Here is a 22,293-nt window from a genome sequence, read left to right as displayed (position 1 = left end):
GCTGCGGAGTCCCACGCGTGTCCGCGGCACTGGAGGGGCCAGGGCCCCCCCTGGGACTCCCGTGAGACCGTTCGGCTTTGCCATCCCCAGCCTGACGCAGCCCCCCCATCCCCGTGTGCCCCCTCCATGGGTTTACCAGGGGGCAAACCCGCCCCCGTGGCTGGGGCAGCTGGGCCGTGGGTGTGTGGTGCTGGGGGGGGGACACACAGATCTCTCGTTTCACGCAGTTTCGCCCCGTTCCTCCTCCTCGCACATGGTCCAGTCATGGACTCTGGTGGAAACACTCTGTGTGCCCTCCCCGGGCAGGGGGAGAAGGGCACCTGGTGCCCCTCCTGCCACCCGCGTGGCTGACACTTGACTCCTGCCCAGATGCTGATGCCTGCGGGTGGAGTGGCACTGAAATGGCAATGATGGTGCAAGGCCCCGGGAGAATCAGGGTGTCCCCCTCCCTGGGTAGTGTCAGTTGCTTGGATGGTGGCACCTGATAGGCACAGGGCTTGGTGTCTGTCTGCTCGCTGTGCCTGGGCAGGGTGGCACCAAGCGTGGCATAGCAATGCTGGCCACCTCTGGCTTGTTTGTCTGGTGTTGGGGTGCATCTGAGTAGTGTGACAGGAAAGGGGTTGGTGCCAGTTTGGGGGGAAGGAAGGACTGGTTTCCAGTCTGGGAGTGCCCATCTCTGCCCATTGCTGCCAAAATCCAGCTTCACCATCGTAAAGAAGAGCCTGCTGTGGTCACCCCTTGCCTGCTGTGCATGGAGCATGGCCATGCACCCGTGGATGCCCATGTCACAGAGGGCACCAAGCATCCCTGGCAGGGAGGAGTGGGGTGGTTTTGGGGTGCTGGCAGCCCAGGCTGGGTGCTGGCAGGGAGCACCCTGTGTTTTGGGTCTGGCTCTGCAGCTCTTGCATAATTCCTGCCCAGGCTGGCTCTGGGAACGGTGGCGAGCAATGATGGCAACTGCGGCCGGGCTCTGGGCACCCCATGGGCACAGCTGGAGGGAATGAACCCTGTCATTAATTACCCCTGGCAAATGAGGGCACACTCTGCACCCCAAAAAGCCCTGCTGTGAGAGCGAGGCGATGCAGCCCCACCGCTCATGGCGTGGATCTTTGCTCCTGGCAGCAGGCATGGGGATGTCTCCCTGTTGGGATCAAGATCCTGTTATTGTTGGGAGCAGCTGTGCCTCTGCTTGGCACCAGCGTTGGGGCATCATGGGTGCATGGCCATGGCAGCCGGGGGGGGGTCTGTGTCTTCAGCGGGGGTCACACTGCTCTCCTGTGCTGCCAGCCTCAGCTGGCGGCCTGTGGGATGTCACTGTGTGTCCTGCTTCCATCTGCTGGCTCTCTGGGCATGCATCCCACTGGCTCTGGGTTTGGATCCCTCTGGCTCCCTGGGTTTGGATCCCTCTGTTTGCCTCGCTTTGGATCCTGCTGTTTCTCCATGCCCTGGCTCCTGTTTCATGCCGGGGAATGGTTTGGGGCAGGCAGACCCCAGGGCAGAGCCTTGCAGCCTCTTCCCACTGCAGGTGCCCCAGGGGGCTTATCCTGGCTCAGGGGGTTGCTGCCCCCCCAGAATGTTCCCCTGGATCAGTGACAGGCCCATCACTTTGTACCCTGCCAGGACAGGTTCGGAGGCAGTGCCCACCACGGGTCCCTGCTGCTTTGCCAGCTGAGCAGTGGCACAGCAGAGAAGGGAAGCAGTGGAGTGTTTGTGGTGCAAACCTGCACCATGGGTGGCTGCAGGAGGTCTCCAAGGAGCCTCTCTGGGTTCTGCAGCCCAGATCAAACATTCCCTCCGTGGTGGCCAGCTGGGTTTGGCACTGCCAGCTCTTCCCATGGGGAGAAGGAGATTTCCTGCCTTGCCCATGATCCCATCAGTTGTTGGCTGAGAGTATTTGTCCCCCTGGGTAGTGGCAGCTGGAGGACAGTGCTCGCTGCAGCAGAGCAGCTCCAGCCTGGGCTTCCTCCTTCAATGGAGTACAGGGCTCAAACCCTCTGCAGAGAAGGCAGAGGTTTAAAAAGTGGGTCTCCAAACCAGTGCTTGGGTGAGTATTTTTGCTGGGAACACCAAGTGGGTTTAGCCTGTCGTTGCATGAGAGCAAAGGAGCAAAGTTACTTGAGAAACTGAGAACACAGGGAGAGGTTTTGGGCACCTCTGGGCTCTTTCTGGCCCTTTTTTGTTCTGTTTTCCTACACATGGGGTGTTCTTCAAACCAGGTTTATTTGAAAGCTATTTTAGTGCTGGGTAGGCTTCAGGCTGGCACCCTGAGAAGGACTCTGCCAGATCCTCCTGCACTGCTCAAGCTTGCTGCAGAACATCGAGCTGGTCATTAGAGTGGTGCCATGGGTGAGTACCTGGCAGTGTTGGGGCAAGGTGTGTGGGAAGTGAACCCTCCCTTTTATTCCTCCATGGTGTCCTGGGCATGCCACCCCCAGAGCCTGCTGTCCCCAGCCCCCTGAGGATGTGGATACTGGGATGTGGTTTCAGATGCTCACATCTCCTGCTCCTTGGTGGAAGGGGCCATGACAATTCCCCAGGTCTGTGGTGTGTGCCTGCAGAGAGTGGGTAGGGTGCAAGGTGTCCTGTGTGGGACTGCAGGTGGGATCATAGCGAGGGACTGAGGAGGAGCAGAGGTAGGGGCTGCTGCACTCCCCTCAGGACCAGGATGGCCCCAGTGTGGTGAGGGCATGATTAGGCAGCAGGATCCCAGCTGCACTTGCTCCAGGGGTCCAAACAGGAGTCAGATCTGCAACCTCAGACCTTGGTACCATGAGCTGTCCTTCACCAGCAGCCCTGGGTGTCTCAGACGAGGGCCAACATGATGACACCAAGTCAAGAGGCAGCACTGTGCAAACCCCTTGACTGAAGCTCAGAAGCCCTCTGGAGCAACCAGTCCTTTATTCCACAAAGCCTGGGAAGCTCAGTGGAAGCTCTGCATGGCCTGCAGCTGGGGATTTTCTTCCCCCTCTCCAAAGTGTCTGCTGGGGATGGGGTAAGATTGTCCATGCTACCAGAGGAGGCCCAAGGAAGTGTTTGGTGCCACAATGCAAAGCCAAGGACCAGGTGATACAAAGCTGAGGATCAGGAGTCAGTGGGGGGGCACATGTGGTATAGGAGAATGCTTGTGGAAGTGATTACCTCTGGCATGTTGGGGAAGGAGATTATTTTCCTTCTCCTTGGAGTGTGTCCAGTTCTGATCCTGCTTGCTTCCATGGGAAAAACCAGATCCCTTCTCAGCAGCAGCAGCACAAGGAGCACTGGGCACCATGGACACTCTGTCCAGTGGCACCCGTCCTTGAGATGCTGGAAGAGCTGGAGGAAAGTGGAGCTGAGAGGTGCTTGGGTGCCTTAGGTGATCTCATGGGACACTGCATACTTGCAGCAGCCCCAGCTCCATCGGAGCCAAGCCCTGGTGGTCCTGCTGGTGGAGCTGTTCCTGGCAAGAGGAGAGCTCAGGAGCTCTTAGGGCACAGTGGCATGGACCATGGGATTGGTGCTAATCCCTGCAAGGAGTTCACCTGGGCAGGGCTCTTGCTACACTCGGGAAGGGTGAGCCAGGGACATAGACCTCTGCAGACGGGACTGGGCAGGTGCCTGCTGCTGGTCCTGTCGATGCAGAGGTTGGTGATTGGCCTGTCAGAGCAGCCAGGCATTTGTCCACACCTTCTGCTCCAGCATTAGATGCAGCAGATGCCTTTGCTGGGCGATGCTGTCCCAGCCTCTGTGGGTATGATGATGGTGCCTGGGAATCCCTGGCATGACCAGGAGATCTGTGGATGAGGAGTTCCATCTTGGGCACCTCTGTTAAGGGTCTGGGGTTATCCACACCATGGGCTAGATGAGTGGGAGCAGCAGCAAAGGACCCACAAGCAGCTTTGAACATAGTCCTGACTTGAGATGAATAGGGAAGGGCTTGAGCAGGGCACAGCTGCAGTCCTGGGGGACAGATCCTAGTTGCTTCTTCAGGCCAGCAGGACAATGGTTTGTCCTCTTGTATTGTGCACTGGTGAAGCCACATCTTGAATCCTGGGTTCAGCTTTAGGCCTCTCACTCCAAGAATGATGCCTGTGTGGTATGGGTGATGCCAGTGTGCCCACCTGCCAGCATTGCAGCAGATAGGGCTTCCAAGCCCACCTGATTTGGCTGGTGCCCACCTTTATGGTCCGTCCTGAAGCGGAGAGCAGAAACTGCAGCATCTGAGTTTTTTTCCTCCCTGTCAGCAAGGAGAGGAGCTGCCCAACCACCCATCTCCTCCTCCCGAGTGCCAGGTCCCCCCCGAGCAGGCTCTATGTAGGTCAGGAGTTAAAAGCTGCTCTGGATTTTCAGATGCATCCACCCAGAGCAGGGACTTCTCCTCCTATGCCCTTCCTGCCAGCTGCAGTAATCATCAGTGCTGTCAGCTTCTACCTGTAAGCCAGGGGGTGGACTTGGCATGGCAGGGAGCATTCCCACTGCAGAGGGATGGAAAAATCCCTGGGATGGGACAATAAAACCGGGGGGAAATGGGGATTTGTGGAATCATGGGATCACAGAATTGTTTTGGCTGGAAGAGACCTTCCAGATCGTGAAGTCCAACCATGAACCCAGCACTGCCAGGTCACTGCCAAACCATGTCCCTTAGCACCACATCTCCACGGCTTTGAAACCCCTCCAGGGATGGGGACTCCACCACTGCCCTGGGCAGCCTGAGCCAGGGCTTGACAACACCAAAGGAAAGGAATTGTTCCTTGTGTCCAACCTAAACCTCCCATGGGGTGACTTGAGGCCCTTGCTTCTTGTCCCGTCCCTTGTTCCTTGACTGTCTCCAGCCTCCTTTCAGGGAGCTGTAGAGAGCCAGAAGGTCTCTCATCAGCCTCCTTTTCTCCAGGCTGAACAGCCCCAGTTCCCTCAGCTGCTCCTCACCAGCCCTGTTCTCCAGACCCTTCACCAGCTTCATTGCCCTTCTCTGGACCTTCTGCAGCCCCTCAGTGTCCATTTTCTGTTTGGAAATGGCAGCATTTTAAAGCTTTGGGGGATTTATGTATTATTGAATTCTGAGAAGCAGTGGAGTGAAGCCCTCCAGGAGCTCAGCTGGACCAGCATCAGCTTTGCCCATGCAGCCCTGGCTCAGCTTTGCTGTTTCTGTCAAGCCAGCAGATTTGTTGGTTTATCCTTGGCGCTGTGGTGTGAGTGCCAGCTTTAGGGTCCTGTGCCACCAGCCCTTTGCCCCTTTTGGACCTTGAGCTCATGGCTGGGCACTGACTGAGGCTGTGTGGGCAGAGTGGGATGGCACAGACTAGTTGGGCATTGAGGAACTGAAGCCCTGACACCTCCTTGTTGGCTTCTGTTGAGGTTGTGAAGGATGGAGGAGCCCAAGTGGATGGGAACTGGCATCAGATGGGCATGGCAGTAGGTAAAGTGCATCTTTGGGCATGCAGGGCCCCACATCTTGAGGTTCTGTGGTGAACAGGTCCCCATGTGCCAGGGCAGCAGGGCCCACATCTTGGAGTGCAGTTTTACTTCACCAGAGCTGGATATGGCAGGAGGGCAGGGACATTACTGCACTGCCCATGCCAGCCCAGGGACACCAGCCAGGCAGGAGACCATTTCTGGGGAGACAGTGCCTGTGAGTTAATCCCTTGGGTTGTCTCCTTCTTAATTCAAAGTCATTTGCTGAGCTGGTGCCAGGATCTTTGGCTGGAAAAGACCTTTCAGGTCATGGAGTCCAACCCTTAACCCAGCACTGCCAGGCCACCACTGAACCATGTCCCTCCACACCACATCTCCACAGCTTTGAAACCCCTCCAGGGATGGGAACTCCACCAGTGAGGCCTTCAGAGTGAACCGAGGGGCACAAAATGGGTGTGAGAAGCTGCAAGTTGAAGCTGTGCTCTGGAGCTGAGGGCTTTGCTGTGTCCTGAACTAACAGAGCAGGGTCACAGTTCAGGTGGAGATCAGAGCTGGTGGGACTTCTGCTATTCCAGCAGCTTCCCAGCTGCTGGACTGGGATAGTTGGGAGTGATGGGGGAGCTGTGTCCATGTCCTTTTAGGAATTGTCTTTAACAGTCTGTGGAGCAGGGAACTGGGACCAAACCATCCTGGTCACAACTCTGCAGTGATGCCCTGACCATGGTGGGAAGCTTTGGTCCCACATCTCTGGGAAACCACCATTTACAAAAGCTTCAGGAGCTGGGATTAGCTGAGCCAGAAGCTGCCTGGTGGTGTGTCTGGATGTACTTGATGGACACAGGGCAAGGTGAAGCAGGAGAGGCAGGGTGGGTACCTGTCTCTGGTCCCCTGCCCTGATCCTTGCCCCAGTCCTGCCACCCCTCCTTTTAAAGTCCAACAGGCCCTGAAGCTGCTTGAGATGCTGCTTTCCCAAGGGTGCCAGTGAAGATCAAGGTGCTCTGACCTGGTGCTGAGGGCACAGGGCTCAGAGTTGGTGCTGCATGGTCCCATGGGAGCTGCAGTGCCTGGGAAGGGCAGCTCAAGACTCCCCATCCCCTCCCACTGGGCAGGGACCAGTTTGAGGGAGCCACGCAGGCATCTCCCCATGTTCAGATCCCGTGGGGCTCGGCTGCGCTCTGGCTGTTGGCATCAGTGGAAGTGATTTCTCCACATGGCACTGGAGTCTCAGGGGGCATCAGGGCTGAGAAGGAGCTTTCCTACCCCTGTTGTCCCTGGAGCCAGGGTAGTGGGGCTGGGCAGTGCCCAGGCACAGCCTGGTGGTCTGAGTTGGTGTTTCAGGCAGAGGATTTCCAGACCTGCCAAGCTGAGGAGCTCTTGCTGCTGCTGTTGGCAAGGGAAGGGACATGAGAGGTGGGCACAAAGCAGAGGCACAGAGCTGCTGCACACTCTCAGAGAGCCAATGCTGGGGGAGAATTTTCCACCAGAGATGTCTTGGTGCCAATAAAAGCTTTGGGGGTGGGAGGGAGAAGAAGGGGGCGAGAAGCGAAGGGCTGCAGAGCTGCGGCAGCTCCAGCTGTGTCCTGCAGCCAGGAGAGCTGCCAGCCTGGTGCCTGGAGCTCTGACCAGCTTGGCTGGGTAGGGAAAGGGTGGGAGATGCACAGGGGTGTCTTTTACCATGGAGAGGGCCCCATGAGGAGAAAGCTTGTCCACGTGAGCAGCAGCAAACACCTACAGGATCCTGGACAGAAGCAGCTTCTCACTCCAAGAAGGACATTGAGGGACTGGAGCAGGTCCAGAGAAGGACAATGATGCTGGGGAAGGGTTTGGGGAACAGAAATGGTGAGGAGCAGCTGAGGTAACTGGGGTTGTTCTGCCTGAAGAAAAGGGAGGTTGAGGGGAGACCTTTTGGCTCTCTACAGCTCTTGAAAGGTGGCTGGAGACAGGTGGGGGTTGGTCTCTTCTCCCAAGAGTAAGGGACAGGACGTGAGGAAATGACATCAGGTCACCCCATGGGAGGTTTAGGTTGGGCATGAGGAACAATTTCTTGCCCTTGAGGTTTGTCAAAGCCTGTCCCAGGCTGCCCAGGGCAGTGGTGGAGTCCCATTCCTGGAGGCTCTTCAAAGCCATGGAGGTGTGGTGCTGGAGGGTGATGGTTTGGTGGTGGCCTGGCGCTTTCACAGGTCACACCAACAGCCAGTTGCCCCCAGAGGACTGGTTAAGAAGGAGGGGGACTCTGGGGTGGCCCCAGGCCAGCGCAATGTCCCCAGGCTCCTCCTTCTCCTCCTTGGACCTAGATGGTGAGGCACCCCAGAGGGCGTTTCTCAGGCTGCCGCCCAGTGCCATGAGCCCAGGCGGGCACGGTGCTGGCCGGAGGAGCTGGGCGTCCGTCTGCCCATCCACCCTGCCTGCAGCAGCATCGCCCGGGGGCACCGCCTGCCTGCCTCCCGCTTTCACCGGAGCCTGCATCCATCTGCATCCATCTCCTCACCCCGCTGGGGCCGGTTAGGGATGGGAAGGGGATGAGGGAGGAGAGGGCCAGGGAGGAGCTGCAGCGGCTGCCGGTGGGGTTCGGTAGGGCCTTAGCCGCGGTGGGCGCTAGCTCAGCGCCCCGGCTGAGCCCGGGAGAGGAGCTGGCGGCTCGGGATGGGCTTCTCCTGCTGGCTCCGTTCCCGTCATCCAGCCACCCTCCAGCCCTGCAGGTGGGGCTGTCTCCTAGGAGACCTCACCGGGCTGAGAGGCAGCCGCGGCCACGGGCGGGTTGGCACCGAGCACGATCAGCACAAACACTGCAAATGTCAAGGGAGGCTAAAAATAGCCCCGGCCCAGCCCTCGGAGCCTCCCGCCTCGCGTGGTGCCAGCCACGGGCACCGGGAGCTGCCCAGCATCCAGCCACAGGGCTTCGTGCTGGTGCCCGGTGTGGCTAACGCCCTTCCTCATCCTCCCCATGCCCCGGGCAAGGACTGTCCCACGGGTGCTGCTCCTGGGTGGGTTTGAGTTTAGCTGGAGCCTGGTGAGATTTCCCCCTGGGGACCCCAGCCTCAGCCTCCTGGCCAGGAGCAGCATCTTGCCCCTTCTGCCATGGTGGCAAACATGGGGTCGGGGGGCAAGGTGGATCCTGAGGTGACCTCCCCTGTGCTTGCTCCCCCAGCATTACTTCACCGTTAACTTCAACCACGAGAACCAGAAGACCCTGGAGCTGAGGACAGAGGATGCCAAGGACTGCGATGAGTGGGTGGCAGCCATAGCTCATGCCAGGTATTGCCCTCCACCAGCTCTGACTAGGGCATGGGGGTGTTAGAGGCAAAACTGTGCCCAAAAGTGACTGTTGGCAGAGCTGTGGGCAGAGAGCTGTTGAGCTGGGAACTTTGTGGCACCTCTGACCCCCAACCCCATGTTGGGGACCCTCATGCCATGCAGGAGGCTGCATTCAGACATCCCTGTGCCTGCCCAACCCCATCGCTGTCCCATGCCACCATGGCAGGCTGGCACTGCCTGTCCTAGCCTGGTGCCAGGTCCTGTGCAGTTCAAAGACCATCTGGAGTAGCAGAATTGGGCTGAAGGAGGTTTCTCCCAGTTGGTGGTTCTGTGCCAAGGGAAATGCCACATTCCTTGCTTGCTGTGGGAGGGTGGTCAGGAGCTGGCACAGTGAAGGAGGGTGCCAGGCTGGCAGTGAGAAACGTGGAGGCAGGTGGGTGTTGTATGGAGAAGATGAGAGAAGCATCTTGTCAAGAGCAGATGTTCCTAAGGGCTTGTGCCACTGGTGTGCTCCTTCCCTGGAACACGTGCCAATAAAACAGGCTGCCCAGGGAGGTTGTTGATGCCCCCTCCCTGGAGGTGTTCAAGGCCAGGTCGGATGAGGCCTTGAGCAACTTGGGCTAGTGGAAGGTGTTGGCCCATGGCAAGGCAGGGGGGGAACTGGATGATCTTTAAGGTCATTTCCAACCCAAACCATTCAATGAATCTCTGAAGTGGTGGGACATGGAGGTGGGAACCTTTGGTGGTGGGAGCCCGTGGAGGTGGGAGCCTGTGGAGGTGGGAGCCATTGCTGGTGGGATGTGGAGGTGGGAGCCATTGCTGGTGGGATGTGGAGGTGGGAGCCTTTGCTGGTGGGATGTGGAGGTGGGAGCCATTGCTGGTGGGATGTGGAGGTGGGAGCCTTTGCTGGTGGGATATGGAGGTGGGAGCCATTGCTGGTGGGATGTGGAGGTGGGAGCCATTGCTGGTGGGATGTGCAGGTGGGAGCCATTGCTGGTGGGATGTGGAGGTGGGAGCCATTGCTGGTGGGATGTGGAGGTGGGAGCCTTTGCTGGTGGGATGTGGAGGTGGGAGCCATTGCTGGTGGGATGTGGAGGTGGGAGCCTTTGCTGGTGGGATGTGGAGGTGGGAGCCATTGCTGGTGGGATGTGGAGGTGGGAGCCTTTGCTGGTGGGATATGGAGGTGGGAGCCATTGCTGGTGGGATGTGGAGGTGGGAGCCATTGCTGGTGGGATGTGCAGGTGGGAGCCATTGCTGGTGGGATGTGGAGGTGGGAGCCATTGCTGGTGGGATATGGAGGTGGGAGCCTTTGCTGGTGGGATGTGGAGGTGGGAGCCTTTGCTGGTGGGATGTGGAGGTGGGAGCCTTTGCTGGTGGGATGTGGAGGTGGGAGCCTTTGCTGGTGGGATGTGGAGGTGGGAGCCATTGCTGGTGGGATATGGAGGTGGGAGCCTTTGCTGGTGGGATGTGGAGGTGGGAGCCTTTGCTGGTGGGACGTGGAGGTGGGAGCCATTGCTGGTGGGACATGGAGGTGGGAGCCTTTGCTGGTGGGATATGGAGGTGGGAGCCTTTGCTGGTGGGATGTGGAGGTGGGAGCCATTGCTGGTGGGATGTGGAGGTGGGAGCCTTTGCTGGTGGGATGTGGAGGTGGGAGCCATTGCTGGTGAGACTCTTTGCCAGGGTTGTTTGGGTTTTTGTTAGTTTTGGGTTTTTTTTTCATTGTCTCTTGCCCCATTTCCTTAAAGCTTGCACCCTTGAGAGGAACCCAAGTCCTCTCCAAACCAGTCCCAAGCAGCAGCATCCCAAACTGGGAGAGCTGCCTCCTGGTTGGCTCACCCCTCAGGTACCCTGAGCCTGTGGGCCAAGGGCAGGAGAACCCCCCGCAGGGACCCGCAGCGAGCAGAGAACTCCCTGCCCATGCCCATGCTGGGGGGTGGCATGGGGGCTGGTGGGGAGCTGAGGCACTGACACCACACCCCCTGCAGCTACAGGACCCTGGCGACGGAGCACGAGGCGCTGATGCAGAAGTACCTCCATCTCCTGCAGATCGTGGAGACGGAGAAGACTGTTGCCAAGCAACTCCGGCAGCAGATCGAGGACGGGGAGATCGAGATCGAGCGCCTGAAGGCCGAGGTGAGGAGCCTGGCATGGCCCTGCTGACGTGCCAGTGCTCCCCCGGGCCGACCCGCAGGTGGCATCGCCGCGCTGCCAGGGACTGGGCGATGCGGCAAGAGTGTCATCAGGGTGTCACGCTGGTTTGGATGCAGTCTGGGCCCTTCTCTTGTGCCACCTTCACTGCAGGTTTTCCTTTTGAGAGCCAGGTGGCTGTGGCTGTGCCGCCCTGGTGAGGGGTGTAGGGCTGGCTGCGGTGCCCAGCACTGGGACACTGCCGTGGCAGGGAAGGGTTTGCTCCAGCAGTTGGGGCTGTGGATGGGCTGGTGAGGTGGTCATTGGCTTCTGGAGTGGGTCTCCAGAGAGACCTTTTGGTGGCCTTTCAGTGCTTCAAGGGGTGGTCAGAGAGCTGGGGACAGACTTTTGAGCAGGGCCTGTTGTGCCAGGACAAGGGGTGATGGTTTGAGCTGAAAGAGGGAAATTTGGAGTGGAGAGAAGGGAGAAATGTTTGACCCTGAGGGTGGTGAGAACCTGGCTCAGGTTGCCCAGAGAGGCAGGAGGTGCCACATACCTGAAAGCTTTTGCAGGTCAGGTTGGTTGGAATCCTGAACAACCTGCTGTAGTTGCAGATGGCCCTGCAGGCTGCAGGGGTTTGGACTGGATGATCTCGAGATGTCCCTTCCCACCCAGAATCATGAGTTTCCGTGATTCTGAATCCAAATGGGTGCCAAACCCTCTCTGGAAGCAGAGGTTTAGCGACAACAAAGCTGAAGGAGGAGGTGTGCAGGGACAAGGTGCTAATGACTGAATTCAACAGCACAGATTTCATGGTTTGGATTGAAAGGGACCTTAAAGATCATCCAGTTCTAATCCCCTGCCATGGGCAGGGACACCTTCCGCTAGTGCAGGTTGCTCAAGGTCCCATCCAACCTGGCCTTGAACATGGCACTTGGTGCCATGGTCTAGCCTTGAGCTCTGTGGTAAAGGGTTGGACTTGATGATTTGTGAGGTCTCTTCCAATCCTAATAATACTGTGATACTGTGATACTGTGATCTCCAGGGAGGGAGCATCCACAACCTCTCTGGGCAACCTGCTCCAGTGTCTCACCACCCTCACTGGAAAGAACTTGGGATTAGAGAAAGGGGAATTGGAGGAAGAGCCCCCTGGGTGGGTGCTCAGACCACATCATGCAGAAACACCAGGGCGTGGAAGTTCCACCAGAGCATGGAAGCTCCTCCAGAGCGTGGAAGATCCACCTGGTGTTCTAAGGTTATCTGCTTCAGCCACCTTCTCCTGCGAGGACAGAAGCAGCACAGTGTGTCCCTGTCTGAGCCGCTGGGCTGGCGGCACGTGCTGCTCCCTGGCACACGGTGGTTGCCCTCATCTGGGACCTGCCAGGGCATCCAAGGTGACAGCTCGCCCACCTTGTGCCCGCAGATCGCCTCCCTGCTGAAGGACCACGAGCGCATCCAGGCGGGCCAGAGCAGCGCGCCCAGCGATGACGACAGCGACATCAAGAAGATCAAGAAGGTGAGTGGCGGCTGCAGGGCAGCGCTGGGGACAGAGCCAGTGCCCGGCGGGGTCCTGCTGCTCCTGGTGGCGTGGCAGGTGTTGGAGCAGTTGGGCAGGGGGAGCTGTCTGAGGAGGTGGCTCTGCTGCTGAGGGCTTTTCTGAAGAGGAAGATGTTGGAAGCTCTTTGAGGTGTCCTAATGCACCTCTGTGTGGTTGAGTGCCCAGAGGTGTGCTGCCTCCAGGGGGGCTTTTGGTGCCCCCAGTTCACCCAGTCCTATAAATCTCTGAGGAGTGGGTGTCAAGATGAAGGTGCCAGGCTCTTTTTGGTGGTGCCCAGTGACAGGACAAGGAACAACGGGTATAAAGTAAAACCCAGGGAGCTCAACCTGGATAGGAGGAGAAACTTCTTTGGTGTGAGGGTGCTGGAGGTCTGGAGCAGACTGCCCAGAGAGGTGGTAAAGTCTCCTCTGGAGAGCTTCCAATCCCACACGGACATTGTGATGCTGGGCAAGCCCCTGTGGGTGCCCCTGCTTTGGGAAAAAGGGTTGAACTGGATGGTCACCAGGGTTCCCTTCCTCCTCCCGTGCTGGGATTTGGAGATCCTGTGGTCTGGAGTTTCCTGGGGATGGTGTTACAGGGCTGGGCAGGGTGTCCTCAGCTGTGCAGGGTGAGGGATGCATCTGGATGTGCTCCTGTGTGACCTGCTCTTGGTGTTGGCCTGGATGACCTCCAGAGGCCCCTTCCCAGCCCTGCTGTTGGGTGGTGCTGTGGTTCAGGGGGTGGTTGCTGCTGGCTGGCAGGTGCAGAGCTTCCTGCGGGGCTGGCTGTGCCGGAGGAAGTGGAAGACCATCATCCAGGACTACATCAGGTCGCCCCACGCCGACAGCATGCGCAAGCGCAACCAGGTGGTCTTCAGCATGCTGGAGGCGGAGGCCGAGTACGTGCAGCAGCTCCACATCCTGGTCAACAACTTCCTGCGGCCGCTGCGGATGGCTGCCAGCTCCAAGAAGCCTCCCATCACACACGATGACGTCAGCAGCATTTTCCTCAACAGGTCAGTGCCACCTGGGCCCCCAGCAGCTCTGCAGCTCCATGGCAGAGCCAAGCTGGCAGCCTCTAGCCGGGTGGGGCACTGCCCACACCGTGGCGTACCTCGTGGGTGTTGGGGTGATTGGTGCTAAGGGGGTCCTCAGGTGCTTGCAGCTCATCTGGTTGGACTGGATGACTTTAAGGTTCCTTCCAACCCAAACCATTCTATGATTCTGTGGGTGGCAGCCGTGGAGGGAAGCTCACCATCCCCATGGGACACCTGTGCATGCAGCCTGCTTGGCACTTGGCACTGACATGAAGTGACACAGGGGTTGATGCTCTGGTAGCAGGTTGAGGCTGCCAGGAGCCCATCTGTAGGAGGTGCTGGCTCTGGTGGTGAGGATGGTGTGCTTGGGCACTGGCAGCAGCCCATGGGTAAAGATAGAGGATCTCATGGGAGATGGTTTGGAGGGGCAGGTGTAGCCTCTGCTGCTGTTGCTGCAAAGTGTGCTGAGAGCAGTCATGCCCAGGAGGTGGCACTCACTCCGGCCATGCCATGGTGATGCCACAACTGTCACCAGCGTGTGCAAGGTTCAACAGCAGCTCTGTCATAGAATCCCAGACTGGTTTGGGTAGAAAGGGACATTCAAAGCTCATCCAGTCCAGCCCTTCTGCAGTCAGCAGAGGCACCTGCGACTAGAGCAGGTTGCTCAGAGCCCAAAAAACCTGCCCTGCAATGGCTCCAGAGATAAAGCATCTCTCTGGGCAACGTGGGCCAGGGTCACACCACACTCTGTAGTTGCAGATGTCCCTTCCCTCTGTAGGGAGGTTGGACTAGGTGACTGTTAGAAGTCACTTCCAACCCAAACCATTCCATAATTCCCCAATTCTTTCCTCCTCTGTCCTCATCCATCATTCCCTGCATGACTTGAGGACCTTCTTTGAACTCCCACCTTGTGCAGCCACCTCCCTAAGTCTTCCAGGTCATCCTCTGCTCCCTTCTGTGCTGGTGACTTTGCCTAATGCCTCACAGTTTGCTGTTGTCCATCTCTCTGCTCACCCTTTGGTTTCTCTTCCAGTGAAACCATCATGTTTTTGCACCAGATCTTCTACCAGGGCCTCAAGGCAAGGATATCCAGCTGGCCAACACTTGTGCTGGGTGAGTGCCCATGGCCACCTTGCCTTCTCATCCTCCTCCTTCAGCTCCACAGGCCCTTTGCAGTGAGACTCATCACACAGCACCTTGTTGCTTGTTCATGTTGGTGGTGGATGGGAGGACTGGAGCAAAAACAAGCAAATTCCAACCAGTTTTGTGGGGTGTTGGAACAGGCTGCCCAGGGAGGTCATGGAGTTACCATCCCTGGAGGTGACCAAGAAATATGTGGACATGGCACTTGGGGACATGGTCTAGTGGTCGTGGAGGTGTTGGGTAGAGAGTTGGACTTGATGACCTTAGAAGTCTTTTCCAACCTTAATGACTCTGTGGTTCTGTCCTGTGGTTCCTGCCTTCCTGGCTCTGCTGGGCAGTGCAAGGGGTGGGCTGGGCACTTAGGAGAGCTGATGCCGAGGAGCCTTGCTCTGCCCAGTTAGACTCTGGGCAGCACTTGGGCTTGCACAAGCAGCATGAGGCCCCAAGGGTTGCCCCAGGTGGGATTAGTGGATAAGGAAGGTCTGGAGCCAGTGGGGCTGGCTCATCACATCCACCTCCCCACTACCTGTCTGCTGGCAGCTGACCTGTTCGACATCCTGCTGCCCATGCTGAACATCTACCAGGAGTTTGTGAGGAACCACCAGTACAGCCTGCAGATCCTGGCCCACTGCAAGCAGAACCGGGACTTTGACAAGCTGCTCAAGCACTATGAAGCCAAGCCCGACTGTGAGGAGAGGACCCTGGAGACCTTCCTGACCTACCCCATGTTCCAGGTGACTGCTGGTGCCAGGATCAACCCCCGGGATGCCACCACTGGCAGTGAGGGATGGGCTGGATGGTGCAAGCCTGAGCTCCAGAGCAGGCAAAGCCTGGGTGAAGATGGGGTGAGGCTGGACCCTCTGTGGTCCCACACTGCTCAGGGACTTTCTCAGGTCCTGGCTGGGCTGGTAGGTGCTGTGGGGTGCCTGATGGGTGAGGCTGCTGGCTTTCTGGTTACCCCATGCTTCTGAGGCAAGGGTGGGGTGCAGCAGGGGCCAGGCTCAAACCCCACACTCTGCCCCCTCTTTGTTAGGTTGGAGGAGCTTTGAAGGTGTCTGCGATCAGAGGCCCTAACGCATGGTGTCCCCAGGCATGCTCTCCTCAGCCACCTGCCTCTGGCCATGGCATCGCCAGCCACGGTGGCTCCAGGAGCAGCTCAGGCAGGGCACCCAGAGCCTTCTGTGCCCCCTCACTGTGCCGTGGCTGATGCCCTGCTCTGCTGTGCCAGATCCCCAGGTACATCCTGACGCTGCACGAGCTGCTGGCCCACACCCCCCATGAGCACGTGGAGAGGAACAGCCTGGATTACGCCAAGTCCAAGCTGGAAGAGCTCTCCAGGTCAGACTCACCACTGCCTTCCCTGGCCCCAGGGCAGCTCTCACAGCTTTGGGCCGGCTGGTGGCACTATGTGCTGCCCTTTGGGGTGGGCTAGGAGAGGGACAGGGGTTGGCAGATCCTGATCCACAGGGTTTGGAGAGGTGCAGTGCTGATGGGACCAGGTGGCCTGGGTGTTCTGCAGCACCCACAGGGTGGAGATGGTGTTGGGGGGGCTATGGCATCCTGCTGGGTGGGATGCTCAGGCCTTGGTTCACTTGGAACCTGTTGGCCATCCCTGGTGAGGGTGAAGCCCCTGGTGAGCTGTTGGCACAAGGAGATCTGCCTGCCCGTGCCAGAGGTGCTGTGCATAGCACCGTGGGAAGCTCACCCATGTCTCTGGCTGCCCACACCCTGCTTGGGCACAGCTTAGGCAGGACCTGCCCTCCTATTGCCCTCAAAGGCTGAGCTGTTCCAGTGCCATCTGCTGTGCTGGTCTGGAGCTAGTGGGATGGGTGCTCAGCTGCTTCTGGACAAGGGCTGCATTTTCCAGGGCTCCTGGATGGTGAAGCTGGGGGGGCTGGGGTGGTCTTGAAGGGCTGGTTCAGCCCTCCCTGGTGCTGGTGGAGCTGCTCCATGGGACAGGGCCGAGAGTCTCCAAGGTCTCCAGAGCAAGCAACCCATCAGTTGGCCACAATTCCCTACTTCTGCTCCTCTCCCTCTTCAGACCTCAGATCAGAGAATGCTCTGTGTCCCAGCGTGGTGTGGTGGCACCAAGCCCACCAGCACTCCTTGGTCCTGAGAAGATCCATGATGTTCCCATCCCTTTTCCTGCTCCTCAAGGAGCAGGGGCATTGGACAGGGCTGAGGGGGGACCTTTCTGCCCTAAACCTGAGTCTGTTGATTTCTGAGCACCAAACACTTGGTTGGGATGCTCAGAAGTCCAGAGGTCCAGCCCAGGCTGACGCTGTTGCCTCTGAGCTGCGGGGCTGTAGATGTCACCTGTAACTCCCTCGGTGTTCCTCTACTTTGGGTCTCACCTGGGGCAGCCCCTCCCTGTGTCCAAAAGGATCTGCTGAGCCCTAGTTCTCTCCTCTTCCTCCTTCAGGATCATGCACGATGAGGTGAGTGAGACCGAGAACATCCGGAAGAACCTGGCCATTGAGAGGATGATCATTGAGGGCTGTGAGATCCTGCTGGACACCAGCCAGACCTTCGTCAGGCAAGGTACTGGCTTTGTGCTGCGCCCCTTTGCCCTCTTTGCCCTCCTTTCCCCCCCTCCCCTTTCTTTCCTCCCCTTCCTTTCCTCCCCTCCCCCTCCCACTCCTCCTTTCTCCTCTTTTCCCTCTTTCCCCCTCTTCTTCCTCCTTTCCTGTCCTCCTCTCTGCAGAAGGTGCATCTTGGATGCATTTTAGCTGTCATCAGTTTCCTACTATGAGAGATGTAGAGGGATGCATCCTGAGCTCCTGGGCATTCCCAGGAAGAGCACACAGAGCGTCCCAGGGTGGGCTGTGAGTGGTGGGCTGTGAGTGGTGTTCTGCCACTCCTAGTGGGGCACCCAGGAGGTGCCAGGGTGGGCTGGGAGCTGTGAGTGGTGCTCTGCCAGTCCCAGTGGAGCACCCAGTTGGTGCCAGGGTGGGCTGGGAGCCGTGAGTGGTGCTCTGCCAGTCCCAGTGGAGCACCCAGGAGATGCCAGGGTGGGCTGGGAGCTGTGAGTGGTGCTCTGCCAGTCCCAGTGGAGCACCCAGGAGGTGCCAGGGTGGGCTGGGAGCTGTGAGTGGTGCTCTGCCAGTCCCAGTGGAGCACCCAGTTGGTGCCAGGGTGGGCTGGGAGCCGTGAGTGGTGCTCTGCCAGTCCCAGTGGAGCACCCAGGAGATGCCAGGGTGGGCTGGGAGCTGTGAGTGGTGCTCTGCCAGTCCCAGTGGAGCACCCAGGAGGTGCCAGGGTGGGCTGGGAGCTGTGAGTGGTGCTCTGCCAGTCCCAGTGGAGCACCCAGGAGGTGCCAGGGTGGGCTGGGAGCCGCGAGTGGTGCTGTGCCCCTGCAGGGTCGCTGATCCAGGTGCCCATGTCGGAGAAGGGCCGGGTGCCCCGCGGGCGGCTGGGCTCGCTGTCGCTGCGCAAGGAGGGCGAGCGCCAGTGCTTCCTCTTCTCCAAGCACCTCATCATCTGCACCAGGGGCTCCGGGGGCAAGCTGCATCTCACCAAGGTGTGGAGGGCACGGTGATGGGACTGGTGCCTGCTGGGACACAGGGAGGGGGAAGAGGCTGGCTCTGGACTGGCCAGGCTCTCCTGGTGACGCTGGGCTGCAGGGCCAGCTTGCCCTCCCTGGGTGCATCCTCCTGCAGATGCCAGGCTGGGAGCAGTGGGTTTGCTGATTTATTTTGAGAAACTCTCTTCTTGCTTGAAGTTCTCCAACCAGGTCCTCAAAACTCCTCTCAAAACCAAGCCTCAGTTCCTGGAGGATTTGGCATGGTCCTGGTGCTTTGTCAGGGCTGTGCCAACCTCCTTATGCTCATCAGCCATAGCAGATGAGCATAATTCAGAAACTCTTGATAAAAGATCCTGACCTGAGGCAGAAACCTCAGTGCCCTGCTGGGGAAGGAACTGAAGGGGTAGCCCAGCTCTGTCTCTCAGGCTTCCCCCAGTCTGCTCCCAGGACTCACTCCTCTGTAAAGTGGAAATTCTGCAGCTGACTGAGCGAGAATCTCCCAGGAGCTGCTGGCACTCAGTGACTGGCCTGGGGTGGGAGGCTGCAGCCCATGGGGGTGGTCAGCAGTGACAACCACAGGCTTCTGGGATCTGTGGTGTGACACTGATGTGACCTAACCCACGGACCAGGGGGCTGTGGGTTACACGGAGAGAACCAATCAGGATGTGGCCCCAGGCTGTGTCAGCACCCACAGCAGTACCACTCCAGCCTGTCCCCGTCCTGGGGTGGTGGGATGAAATATGGGGTGGGGATCTGGGGTCCAGCCTCCCAGCTGGGATCCTGCCCCTGAGCCACCGCTCCCATCCCTGCAGAACGGCGTCATCTCCCTCATCGACTGCACGCTGGTGGAGGAGCAGGAGAGCACCGACGAGGATGGTAGGTGCCCCCGCCCCACCTGCATGCCCAGTGCCCTGCTCAGCCCCTGCCCACGGGTGCAGCCTGGAGGGGTGGGCTTACACACGTCCCAGCAGGTGCCCAGCAGACAGGGGTGTCTCAAAAGCAAAGCTGTGGCCACTCCAGGATCCCCTCTGCTCAGGTTCCACAGAATTACAAACTGGTTTGGGCTGGGAGGGACCTTTGAAGATCCTCTTGTCCAACCTGACTGCCATGGGCAGGGACATCTTCCACTAGACCACGTTGGTCAAGGCTCCATCCAACCTGATCTTCCCCTGATAGGACCTCCACAACCTCTTCCAGCAGCACCAGCATGGCAGAGGGTCCTGCTGTGCACCCCAGGCAGCTCTGAGTGGTCACCCCATTGTGGGGGGTGGGCAAAGCCTGTGGCCAGGGACATGCCAGGGGTGTGGGTCCTGCTGGAGGCTGCACCTAAGGCCAGAGCCATGGTCCAGCATGGGGAGTGATGGCAGTGTGGTCAGTGCTGCTGGTGTGCAGGTCTGACTGTGATGGCATCCAGGACATTGCTGGCATCCAGCTGTGTGGTGTGAAACCACCTACAGCAGGGCTGGAGCAAGTTCACTTGAGGAGGTCATGACCTGGAAGGCCTCTGCTGTGAGGCCAGGCTGAGAGAGTTGGGGTTGTTCAACCTGGAGAAGGGAAGGCTGCAGGGACATCTTCTGGTGGCCTTTCAGGGCTTCAAGGGGCCAATCAGAAAGCCAGGGCAGACTTTTGAGCGGGGCCTGTTGTGACAGGACAAGGGGTGATGGTTTGAACCAAAAGAGGGAGGTTCACAGAGCAAAGGGAGAAATGTTTGACCCTGAGGGTGGTGAGAGCCTGGCCCAGGGTGCCCAGATTGGTGGGAGATGCCCCATGCCTGGAGCCATTGCAGGTCAGGTTGTCTGGGCTCTGAACAGTCTGCTCTGGCCACAGATGATTCTGCTCACTGCAGGGGGTTAGACTGGGTAAGCTTCCAGGTCCCTTCCCACCCAAACCAATCTGGGATTCCATCTTTCTGTGATGATCTTGCCAAGCCTTTACTGTGTACTAAACACACATGTTCAGACATTCTCCTTCCCTTTGCACTCTCAGAGCCTTTGCCCAGCAAACTCATCCCAGCCTCACCACTGACACCCTCCAAACTCCTCAAAGATCAGACCCATGCTGGGGTGAGGGCCCAGGAGGTCTTTCAGTGACCACTCTGTGGGGTTTTTCTACTCTAAAGCAAAAGCATCAGGGCAAGACATCGACCATCTCGACTTCAAAATCGTGGTGGAGCCCAAGGATTCCTCATCCTTTACCGTGATTCTTGTGGCCTCATCCAGGCAGGAGAAGGCTGCATGGACCAGCGACATCAGCCAGGTAGGACAGAGCTGGCAGGAAGGAGGTGTCATGGGGCAGCATGCCAGGGGATGCCTGGTGGCTCTGGGCACCCAGAACTGTCCCTTGGCGTTTGCTGGGTGGCCTCAAGCTGTGGCAGCACCCAGCTAGCTCTGCACTCTGGGTGCTTTCCTGGCAGCATTGGGGCACTTGGGACCTGCTGTGGGATGAGGTCTTGCTGCATCAGGCTGGGGTTAGCAGCACGGATGGACCTTGGATGTCTGGGTTCCATGCAAAGGGGGACTTGGAGATGAGTTCTCCAGCCCAGAGTAAAGGAGGCTGAGGGGAGACCTTCTGGCTCTCTACAGCTCCCTGAAAGGAGACTGGAGTCAGGTGGGGGTTGGTCTCTTTTCCCAAGGAACAAAAAACAGGACAAGAGAAGACAGCCTCAAGTTGCCTCAGGGGAAATTTAGGTTGGACGTGAGGAACAATTGCTTCCCTCTGAGGGGTGTTAAAGCCTGACCCTGGAGTGGTTTCACAGCTGTGGAGATGTGTTGCTGAGAGGGTTAGGGTGGTGACCTAGCAGTGCTGAGTTGGACTTAATGATGTCAAAGGTCTTTCCCAACCCAAGAAATTCTGTGACTTGATGTCCAAGCCAGTGGGGATGTCCTCATTGCCACCACCTTCTCCCACCACCCACACATGTCTCTTCCAGTGTGTGGACAACATCCGCTGCAACGGCCTCATGATGAATGCCTTCGAGGAGAACTCCAAGGTCACTGTTCCCCAGATGATCAAGTGAGTGCTGCTGTGCTTGGGCACTGGAGAAGGCGCCAGGCTCTGCGTGGCTCCATGGCACAGCTTTGGCAGCATCTGAATGCTGCTAGGAGCTGCCCCCGGCTTTGCTGTGTGCTCATTGGGGTGCAGGGCTGCGGAGTTGAGGGATGTACATGGTGAGTGTCACCTAATATGAGAGGGTCTAGACAAAGTTGGTGGGACACGATAGGTCCAGACTCAGTGGGGTGTCCCCACCTTGACCACCCACTTGGCTGTAGGTCTTCTGTTGCCTGGGAAGAGTCTCAGTCTTGGGGATGGTCTCTCAGGGGTGGTTGTTCCATGTGTTTTCACCCAAATGCCTGCCCTCAGAGCCCTATGTAACCATAGATCCATAGAATCACAGGAGGGTTTGGGTTGGAGGGGACCTTAAAGGTCATCTGGTTACAACCCCCTTGCTGTGGACAGGGACACCTTTCACTACAGCAAGGTTGCTCAAAGCCTTATTCAACCCAGCCTTGAACACCTCCAAAAAGGAGATGTCCACAACCTCTCTGAGCAACCTGTTGCAGGGTTTCACCACTCTTGTGCTGAAGAACTTCTTCCTAAGATCCAGTCTCAATCTGCTCTCCCTCAGCTTCAAACCATTCCCTCTTGCCCTGTCGCTGGACACCCTCATGAAAAGTCCCTCTGCAGCCTTCTTGTAGGCGATGTTCCCTTCATCCTGGGGTGTGGATTCTCTAGCGTCTCCACGGGGATTTATCACACAAGGGGTTGGAAGGGACCTCCAGAGATCATCCAATGCCCCTGCCAAAGCAAGATCACCCAGGGTGGGTTACACAATGAAAGAGGCTCCTTCACTGCCAGGCACCCGTACATCAAGGGAGGTTATTCTTCCCCTGTACTCAGCACTGGTCAGACCAGACCTTGAGTGCTGTGTCCAGTTCTGGGCTCCTCAATTCAAGAGAGATGTTGAGATACTGGAAGATGTCCAGAGAAGGGCAAGGAAGCTGGTGAGGGGCCTGGAGCACAGCCCTGTGAGGAGAGGCTGAGGGAGATGGGGGTGTGCAGCCTGGAGAAGAGGAGGCTCAGGGGGGACCTCATTGCTGTCTACAACTACCTGAAGGGAGGTTGTAGCCAGGTGGGGTTGGTCTCTTCTCCCAGGCAAGCAGCAACAGAACAAGGGGACATAGTCTCAAGATGTGCCAGGGGAAGTCTAGGCTGGCTGTTAGGAGGAGAGTGATTGGCATTGGAATGGGCTGCCCAGGGAGGTGGTGGAGTTGCCTTCCCTAGAGG

The 22,293-nt window shown here is 58.3% G+C and overlaps 1 protein-coding gene across 3 annotated transcripts in view; it reads left to right on the top strand.

The window, feature by feature from the left end:
- RASGRF1 (Ras protein specific guanine nucleotide releasing factor 1) overlaps positions 1-22,293 on the top strand; it is a 36,973-nt gene that overhangs the window by 1,121 nt on the left and 13,559 nt on the right. For all 3 annotated transcript variants that reach the window (XM_064157815.1, XM_064157814.1, XM_064157813.1), the window contains exons 2-13: positions 8,537-8,643; positions 10,629-10,776; positions 12,194-12,286; positions 13,069-13,322; positions 14,377-14,456; positions 15,027-15,220; positions 15,715-15,824; positions 16,909-17,027; positions 17,846-18,006; positions 18,822-18,885; positions 20,129-20,265; positions 20,939-21,021. In XM_064157815.1, the coding sequence (XP_064013885.1) occupies positions 8,537-8,643; positions 10,629-10,776; positions 12,194-12,286; positions 13,069-13,322; positions 14,377-14,456; positions 15,027-15,220; positions 15,715-15,824; positions 16,909-17,027; positions 17,846-18,006; positions 18,822-18,885; positions 20,129-20,265; positions 20,939-21,021 (1,550 nt within the window). The remainder of the gene's footprint in view (positions 1-8,536; positions 8,644-10,628; positions 10,777-12,193; positions 12,287-13,068; positions 13,323-14,376; positions 14,457-15,026; positions 15,221-15,714; positions 15,825-16,908; positions 17,028-17,845; positions 18,007-18,821; positions 18,886-20,128; positions 20,266-20,938; positions 21,022-22,293) is intronic.

This window comes from Pogoniulus pusillus, chromosome 17 (genome assembly GCF_015220805.1).
Source record: "Pogoniulus pusillus isolate bPogPus1 chromosome 17, bPogPus1.pri, whole genome shotgun sequence".
Classification (NCBI taxonomy): Eukaryota; Metazoa; Chordata; class Aves; order Piciformes; family Lybiidae; genus Pogoniulus; species Pogoniulus pusillus.
The sequence above is the reverse complement of the archived record's forward strand: the minus strand, read 5'-3'. Positions and strand labels throughout refer to the sequence as shown.